Below are 9139 nucleotides of genomic sequence, written 5' to 3' on the forward strand. Positions count from 1 at the left end.
TACACATAAGCTCTTTGGCCACGAATTGACTATTTCCATGACTGAGGCGAATAACACAGTAATAACTTTACAACCAGTTGTGCTCTATACAACCTTACATGACTATACGAGGCAAGCATGTTGCATGCTAACGTTTACTCAGTTTCAAACCAGCAAAAGAGCATGTGTTCACATTGCACATGCAATATTCCGCTCAACCTGGGTTGGGCCTCTTTAACAAGAGAACAACCATGGGAATTCAAAATAAGTTGGAAGTCAAAATCATAAAAATGCAAAATTACAAAAAATCATGTTGCATATACATAAATGTTCATTCCGTTCATGGACTCCAGCATGCTCGAATGCCACTGAAGCACTTACTTGCCACTCGTAGTTGTTTGGCCATGAATCTGCCTTGCCCGACGAAGAAGCTGCTGCATCTGTGATGAGCAAGGAGAAATACTCAATCAAGAAGGAAATATGTGCAACCGTCCATTAAATATAAACGTACCAGGCCCCTAACCTCATGCAATAGGTGCGGTTCCTTTCCTATAATCTGAGCCGGGCACTCGTCATCACCAACACCGGACTCTATGGTTTGAGACATGCTTTGTTCAACATTACGTACCAATTTATGTCACTTTGAACCTGATCACACACCGTGCATCAGCTTCATTGTTAGCACTAGGATTACAAAAGATAATCATTGAATTTATAAGAGGTAACGACTTCATGGTATCTTAAGTTAAAGTCAACAACATATATATTAAGGACTATAATGAAAGACAGATACCAAAAAACCTATAATTCTCACCACCATCATTGAAACAGAGCCAACTCCTAACAACAAATGGTTACGCAACAAATATATTTAATCCTAAACTCTAGTACCATAGTGTAGCCATTTTCAAAACTATCGCCTTTATCACTAACATTCACTAACAAGCATGACTATCTCCATACTCAATTCTTTCATAATTACCTATTCATATGTTCCTCTCACAGGTCCCCGTTAGCAATTGAGACCCACTAGGACACCCTCGAATTATTATCAGCAAAAATCGACGAAACACAAAAAAACAAAAACGCACCTGGTGGAGGCCATTATGTTCTACGAATTCTTCGTCGCTGCAATCTCTATGCTGCTGTGTCTTCTTCATGTAGTGTCTTTTAGTGTGCCCTAGCCGCTTGCATACTATGCAAAGACGCATCTTTCGAAGGTGTTCCTTTTTGGTGAACTTCCGTGCCCCCTTGGGTTTAGCAACAGTTGGGTCCCTTACGACGCAATTGCCTTCTTTTGTCCCGACCACTTCTATCGGCCTTTCCCTCCTTCCATTATCGAATGCTCTGTACTCCAATTCGAGTTTTTGACACAACGTAAGTACGTAATTTAGGGCCTTCCTAAATAATGACATTTTTTGGGCGCCTATTAGGAAGAGCATGTGCGACGCAGTGTGGAGGGCACCATGTCGAAGCAAAAACCCTGCCTCACTTGTGCCAGCCCACCTCTCGACGTAACACTCAATAGACTTCGCGTTTAATCGCCATCTCTACAACACAAGTGCATCCGGGATCGCTGTCACATGTTCAGACTTCATCACGAAGAACATATGTTTACAGGGATACCTATTCTTCCTCCAAAAGTTACATTGGCAGTCAATTTTTTCCAAGGACCTGCCAAATGCAACCTTGATTCTCATAGCTGGAAGCTTGTACTCCTCATCCGTGTAGACCATTGTGTTTAGGCACCTTTTCTTGGATATAAGAATCAACGCTGCAGCTCGAACTATCTGTTTTTTGACATCAGTAAAAACTTCTCTCGTATACACTGAGGTGGCATGTTGCTCAATCGAGGTCAAACCAGTGGTCATGACTGGAATGGAATTCATGGAGTTGAAGTGGAGTAGTAACTCCTTATTTTGGTACTCCCGGACCACCAACTCTAAATTCTGAACTAACTCAATTATAGTGTGGGTTGTCTTCGAGAACTTTTTTACAAAGGCATTAATCCTTTCACATCGAGACGTTGTCCGAAAACCAGCGCAAAACTTATCTCGCAGATATGCATTTGCCCACATCCTCCTCCTCTCATACATTTGGGTGGCCCACTCCTTTCCATGTAGGTCATAATCAGCAACCGCATGCTCCCACTTCATCTCAAACTCCTCTATTTCTATGTCAACATATAACCACCTTCTAAAAGAGCTACGTAAAACTGCATCTTTCACATTCGAGGTAACATTCTTCTCAATATGCCAGGCACACAGTCAATGTGTTGAATCAGGAAGAACAGATCGGACTGCCTTTATGATCACCTTATCCCCGTTAGTCACAACCACAGAGGGTTTCTTCTTGCACATCACCTCAAACAGATTTTCTAACATCGACTTGTAAGAAGTGACACTCTCATCAAATAATAGCCGAAACCCAAAAATCGTGGTTTGCTTGTGATTGTTAGACCCTGAAAAAATCACAAGAGGTTTTTTGTACTTGTTTTTCTTATAGGTCGAGTCGAAGGCCAGCACATCTCCAAAATATTGATAATCAACTCTGCTAGCTCCATCGGCCCAAATTAAATTTGCCAGCCTTTCTTCTTTTGTTACACTATATCTAGCAACCGACATGGGATCCGAACCAGCCTTTCCCTCCAGATAAACAATAGCCGCATTCGCATCGCCATCCGATATGTTAGCGCGTCGGATTCTATCAGCGTAGTTGTACACATCCTTCTTCAAGAAACCCAACAACGAGTACCTACTAGCCATTCCGGCCATGTATCCCACAATCTTCGATGTGGCAATGCCACTTGCATGCAACCCATCAATCTGAGCCTTTGTTGCATCGGTCATTTCACGATGGTTGGCAATCAGATGGACCATCGATGCAGGCGTTAAGTCGTGATTAAGTTCTGTCACAACTTTCCACACCTTCCAACAACGCTCAGTTTTGTCAAAGTATATGGAGAGCTTAGCCTCGCAATTGGTCCGCATCTTAGGTTTGTGTACCCTCCGTCTATCAACTCTGTCGTTGTGTCTCCCATCCCTCAACCCTTCCTTGTTACAAAAAATCCTATATCTAATCAAATTTCCTCTACAGTCTTTGCCTGAATCACCCTTCCTGACGCCGAATCCATGACACTTTCCCAGTTTCCTGTAAAACTCATAAGCTGCGACAACACTATCCCACCCCATCCGCTTATGTCATCCACATCTAACCTAGCGACATCTTCATATTCACCCAAATCCTCGTCTGCCACATCCTCACCACCCATGTCCTCCAGGTTCGATTCCTCATCAGCCTCGATGTCGGTCCCCAGGAGCTCACCATTCCCATCACTTAAAGACACCTCCATCTACAAGTAACTTACATACAATTAACATCTACATAAAAACTATACTAATAACAATTTCCAGTTACAATTATTCAAACTATATATTAATTGGTCTCCTCAAACGTAATAATTTTTAAGTTGCGTTTGTTATTTTTTCCAAATATTTCTTTTTTCTGGTGTTTCCCTTTTTACAGTTAGCAACCAATTCATGTCGAACATGCTGTTACAGTATTTGAGTCTACATTTCCGCCCCCCGGCTGGAATGAACTTCCTTGGGTCGGAGTTGGTAGTAGCCGCGTATATCTTCTCCAGGAGCATTGATACAAGGTCAATGTTGTTTTCTAGTTAGTACCAAAAGGTTATACTGTATTTGTTTGTTTCACAGATGGACCAGAATATATATCCGTGTGTGATATACTGCTGCCTAAATAGAAGCCGTTAATGGAAACGGTGTGTTGTGTGCCTTGTGTGCAAGGAGGTCTTAGTTGAAAATGAGCATTCCCGTGGAAACAGGGATACCATGTTGACTTTGCGTCCAGGACAGCAGCTGGTGGAGGATGTATGTGGACGTCTTTTCTATAGGCTTTCCCAGATTGCACCACGGCCTTTGAGGCAAATTATTTACTAATTCTCTTGTTCCATAGGTTATCAATCTAACATGAAGCAAGCTCACTCATGACACCGACATGCCAAAGTGGTTTCTGTTGACCACATTCGCAGTAAAAAGTTGCCACGCAAGATGCCTATTACTGTTTCGGTCATACTTACGGTTACAACCCTTTTATGACAATTACATTCTGAATTCCATTATTCTGCAGCAAATTGTGCTTAGTCCCGTTAATCATAGCATTGAGACATATGAGTTCATCTGCACCTGGTTCATGGGTCTTGTAGATGATTTGTGGATGGTAGAAAAATATGTTACTCATATTACATAAGCATGTATAGACCACCTTCTTAAATATGGCATGTTAATTTGGTTTTTTCAAATTGGCTTGCAAGATATATGTCCCCATGTACAGGGAGCACCGTTGGTACCTCATGATCATTGATCTCGTTGCTTTTATCATTTGGCAAGGCCTTCTTCATAGAGACTATGTTCGAGGACAACCGGTTCTGGAAAAAAGGTTATCGCTACTAACCTCACCCATCTAGCTTCGACGTGGTGGAACCTGAAGTTGGACAGCAAGGCGAACTCTCGTAAGTCATGTTATCGTTTCCCGAAATTTAATAGAGATTGATAACATAATGGAACTTCCACTAGTTAACCAACACATGTTATACCATTTAATGTAGAAATGACTGTGGAGTGTGGGTTTGTCATTGGATGATGCATGCATGGCTATGGGAAGACTTTGTTGTTAAGGTGAGAACACAATTTTTTAACCCATTTGGTAACTATTGGGTTTCATGGTGACTGAATCTCATTAATTACAGCTTGTCAATGATCAAACTCGGATAAGGTTGGCTCTAGACCTGGTGATGGGAGATTATAACCCACTGGCTCGTGATGTGAGTCGCAGAGTAGTGAAGGAGTGGGACAAACACATGGCCAAATCATCCGGTAAAGGAAAGCGAACAAAGAAACCAATTATGCAGGCAGTTTCTCCCAACCAGAGTTTAACCATCTAATCCCCAGGGACAGTGTGTTTTTTTACGTAACTTGTTGCCGGAGATTTGAAATGAATCACTGCAAAAGACACACATGCATTTGATGGTACGACTATATTTTGAGTGGCAATGAATTAGAAGATTTTGAAGTTCAACGACCAAATGAAGTGAACCTGTTTAATAAGTGTTTGTATGTAATTGGAGTCAGTTTTTTGGGTTTCGTATCAACGTGTTTGGAAAGTGCGTGTATGTATTTTGTCGCAATTTTTTTGGTGTAAATTGGCAAGAGTTTGTTTTGAGAAATTCACACGCATATATATGTTTATTTTGCGTAAAGCTTTACAACGGCAATATTTGTATAGAGTTAGGGATCCACCCTGAGCACTTATGCCAGTGTGGATTATGTCTAAGTTACCCAATTTAGTTACATTTCTGATTGAAGGCAATGTCAGCCCACTTGGTGGGAAATTTCTTTCATAGATTTTTTATTTGCATTGGGTTCATGAAAGCCCAAAATATTATCTCAAAAAAAATATTGGCCAAATGGGCCAGTGGGGAACTATCACCACTATAGGATAACTCCTGCTGACATGCACAATTGACCAAAAATTAATCGCTCCGTATCAAAAATTAGTACGTGATTAAAAAAAATTCTTCCAGTGTTCTAGGCATAAAGAAAATAAACAAAGTTATGCATGAAATAAGATCAAATAATCATCTCAAGCCAGATGAATCCACCTGCAGGAAAGTCTCACCCCACTCTACTACACATAAGCTCTTTGGCCACGAATTGACTATTTCCATGACTGAGGCGAATAACACAGTAATAACTTTACAACCAGTTGTGCTCTATACAACCTTACATGACTATACGAGGCAAGCATGTTGCATGCTAACGTTTACTCAGTTTCAAACCAGCAAAAGAGCATGTGTTCACATTGCACATGCAATATTCCGCTCAACCTGGGTTGGGCCTCTTTAACAAGAGAACAACCATGGGAATTCAAAATAAGTTGGAAGTCAAAATCATAAAAATGCAAAATTACAAAAAATCATGTTGCATATACATAAATGTTCATTCCGTTCATGGACTCCAGCATGCTCGAATGCCACTGAAGCACTTACTTGCCACTCGTAGTTGTTTGGCCATGAATCTGCCTTGCCCGACGAAGAAGCTGCTGCATCTGTGATGAGCAAGGAGAAATACTCAATCAAGAAGGAAATATGTGCAACCGTCCATTAAATATAAACGTACCAGGCCCCTAACCTCATGCAATAGGTGCGGTTCCTTTCCTATAATCTGAGCCGGGCACTCGTCATCACCAACACCGGACTCTATGGTTTGAGACATGCTTTGTTCAACATTACGTACCAATTTATGTCACTTTGAACCTGATCACACACCGTGCATCAGCTTCATTGTTAGCACTAGGATTACAAAAGATAATCATTGAATTTATAAGAGGTAACGACTTCATGGTATCTTAAGTTAAAGTCAACAACATATATATTAAGGACTATAATGAAAGACAGATACCAAAAAACCTATAATTCTCACCACCATCATTGAAACAGAGCCAACTCCTAACAACAAATGGTTACGCAACAAATATATTTAATCCTAAACTCTAGTACCATAGTGTAGCCATTTTCAAAACTATCGCCTTTATCACTAACATTCACTAACAAGCATGACTATCTCCATACTCAATTCTTTCATAATTACCTATTCATATGTTCCTCTCACAGGTCCCCGTTAGCAATTGAGACCCACTAGGACACCCTCGAATTATTATCAGCAAAAATCGACGAAACACAAAAAAACAAAAACGCACCTGGTGGAGGCCATTATGTTCTACGAATTCTTCGTCGCTGCAATCTCTATGCTGCTGTGTCTTCTTCATGTAGTGTCTTTTAGTGTGCCCTAGCCGCTTGCATACTATGCAAAGACGCATCTTTCGAAGGTGTTCCTTTTTGGTGAACTTCCGTGCCCCCTTGGGTTTAGCAACAGTTGGGTCCCTTACGACGCAATTGCCTTCTTTTGTCCCGACCACTTCTATCGGCCTTTCCCTCCTTCCATTATCGAATGCTCTGTACTCCAATTCGAGTTTTTGACACAACGTAAGTACGTAATTTAGGGCCTTCCTAAATAATGACATTTTTTGGGCGCCTATTAGGAAGAGCATGTGCGACGCAGTGTGGAGGGCACCATGTCGAAGCAAAAACCCTGCCTCACTTGTGCCAGCCCACCTCTCGACGTAACACTCAATAGACTTCGCGTTTAATCGCCATCTCTACAACACAAGTGCATCCGGGATCGCTGTCACATGTTCAGACTTCATCACGAAGAACATATGTTTACAGGGATACCTATTCTTCCTCCAAAAGTTACATTGGCAGTCAATTTTTTCCAAGGACCTGCCAAATGCAACCTTGATTCTCATAGCTGGAAGCTTGTACTCCTCATCCGTGTAGACCATTGTGTTTAGGCACCTTTTCTTGGATATAAGAATCAACGCTGCAGCTCGAACTATCTGTTTTTTGACATCAGTAAAAACTTCTCTCGTATACACTGAGGTGGCATGTTGCTCAATCGAGGTCAAACCAGTGGTCATGACTGGAATGGAATTCATGGAGTTGAAGTGGAGTAGTAACTCCTTATTTTGGTACTCCCGGACCACCAACTCTAAATTCTGAACTAACTCAATTATAGTGTGGGTTGTCTTCGAGAACTTTTTTACAAAGGCATTAATCCTTTCACATCGAGACGTTGTCCGAAAACCAGCGCAAAACTTATCTCGCAGATATGCATTTGCCCACATCCTCCTCCTCTCATACATTTGGGTGGCCCACTCCTTTCCATGTAGGTCATAATCAGCAACCGCATGCTCCCACTTCATCTCAAACTCCTCTATTTCTATGTCAACATATAACCACCTTCTAAAAGAGCTACGTAAAACTGCATCTTTCACATTCGAGGTAACATTCTTCTCAATATGCCAGGCACACAGTCAATGTGTTGAATCAGGAAGAACAGATCGGACTGCCTTTATGATCACCTTATCCCCGTTAGTCACAACCACAGAGGGTTTCTTCTTGCACATCACCTCAAACAGATTTTCTAACATCGACTTGTAAGAAGTGACACTCTCATCAAATAATAGCCGAAACCCAAAAATCGTGGTTTGCTTGTGGTTGTTAGACCCTGAAAAAATCACAAGAGGTTTTTTGTACTTGTTTTTCTTATAGGTCGAGTCGAAGGCCAGCACATCTCCAAAATATTGATAATCAACTCTGCTAGCTCCATCGGCCCAAATTAAATTTGCCAGCCTTTCTTCTTTTGTTACACTATATCTAGCAACCGACATGGGATCCGAACCAGCCTTTCCCTCCAGATAAACAATAGCCGCATTCGCATCGCCATCCGATATGTTAGCGCGTCGGATTCTATCAGCGTAGTTGTACACATCCTTCTTCAAGAAACCCAACAACGAGTACCTACTAGCCATTCCGGCCATGTATCCCACAATCTTCGATGTGGCAATGCCACTTGCATGCAACCCATCAATCTGAGCCTTTGTTGCATCGGTCATTTCACGATGGTTGGCAATCAGATGGACCATCGATGCAGGCGTTAAGTCGTGATTAAGTTCTGTCACAACTTTCCACACCTTCCAACAACGCTCAGTTTTGTCAAAGTATATGGAGAGCTTAGCCTCGCAATTGGTCCGCATCTTAGGTTTGTGTACCCTCCGTCTATCAACTCTGTCGTTGTGTCTCCCATCCCTCAACCCTTCCTTGTTACAAAAAATCCTATATCTAATCAAATTTCCTCTACAGTCTTTGCCTGAATCACCCTTCCTGACGCCGAATCCATGACACTTTCCCAGTTTCCTGTAAAACTCATAAGCTGCGACAACACTATCCCACCCCATCCGCTTATGTCATCCACATCTAACCTAGCGACATCTTCATATTCACCCAAATCCTCGTCTGCCACATCCTCACCACCCATGTCCTCCAGGTTCGATTCCTCACGATGTCGGTTGTCGGTCCCCAGGAGCTCACCATTCCCATCACTTAAAGACACCTCCATCTACAAGTAACTTACATACAATTAACATCTAACTATACTAAATACTAATAACAATTTCCAGTTACAATTATTCAAACTATATATTAATTGGTCTCCTCAAACGTAATAATTTTTAAGTAACA

The 9139-nt window shown here is 41.6% G+C and overlaps 2 protein-coding genes across 2 annotated transcripts; both read right to left on the reverse strand.

Moving 5' to 3' along the window:
* LOC107627592 (protein FAR1-RELATED SEQUENCE 5-like) lies at positions 1530 to 2969 on the reverse strand. The gene is made up of 2 exons (XM_016330422.1): positions 2295 to 2969; positions 1530 to 2222 (listed from the first exon to the last, which is right to left on the reverse strand). The coding sequence occupies exons 1-2, from the start codon at positions 2967 to 2969 to the stop codon at positions 1530 to 1532; spliced, it is 1368 nt and encodes a 455-aa protein (XP_016185908.1).
* Positions 7216 to 8655, reverse strand: LOC107627593 (protein FAR1-RELATED SEQUENCE 5-like). The gene is made up of 2 exons (XM_016330423.1): positions 7981 to 8655; positions 7216 to 7908 (listed from the first exon to the last, which is right to left on the reverse strand). The coding sequence occupies exons 1-2, from the start codon at positions 8653 to 8655 to the stop codon at positions 7216 to 7218; spliced, it is 1368 nt and encodes a 455-aa protein (XP_016185909.1).

This window comes from Arachis ipaensis, chromosome B02 (assembly GCF_000816755.2).
Source record: "Arachis ipaensis cultivar K30076 chromosome B02, Araip1.1, whole genome shotgun sequence".
NCBI classification, from domain to species: domain Eukaryota; kingdom Viridiplantae; phylum Streptophyta; class Magnoliopsida; order Fabales; family Fabaceae; genus Arachis; species Arachis ipaensis.

Bases quoted from the DNA above. Each gene is read 5' to 3' on its own strand.
- LOC107627593 (XM_016330423.1), bottom strand. From the start codon at position 8,655: ATGCGGACCAATTGCGAGGCTAAGCTCTCCATATACTTTGACAAAACT. The intron at 7,909-7,980 runs GTGATCATAAAG...CATATTGAGAAG, and splicing joins TTGTGACTAACGGGGATAAG to AATGTTACCTCGAATGTGAA.
- LOC107627592 (XM_016330422.1), bottom strand. From the start codon at position 2,969: ATGCGGACCAATTGCGAGGCTAAGCTCTCCATATACTTTGACAAAACT. The intron at 2,223-2,294 runs GTGATCATAAAG...CATATTGAGAAG, and splicing joins TTGTGACTAACGGGGATAAG to AATGTTACCTCGAATGTGAA.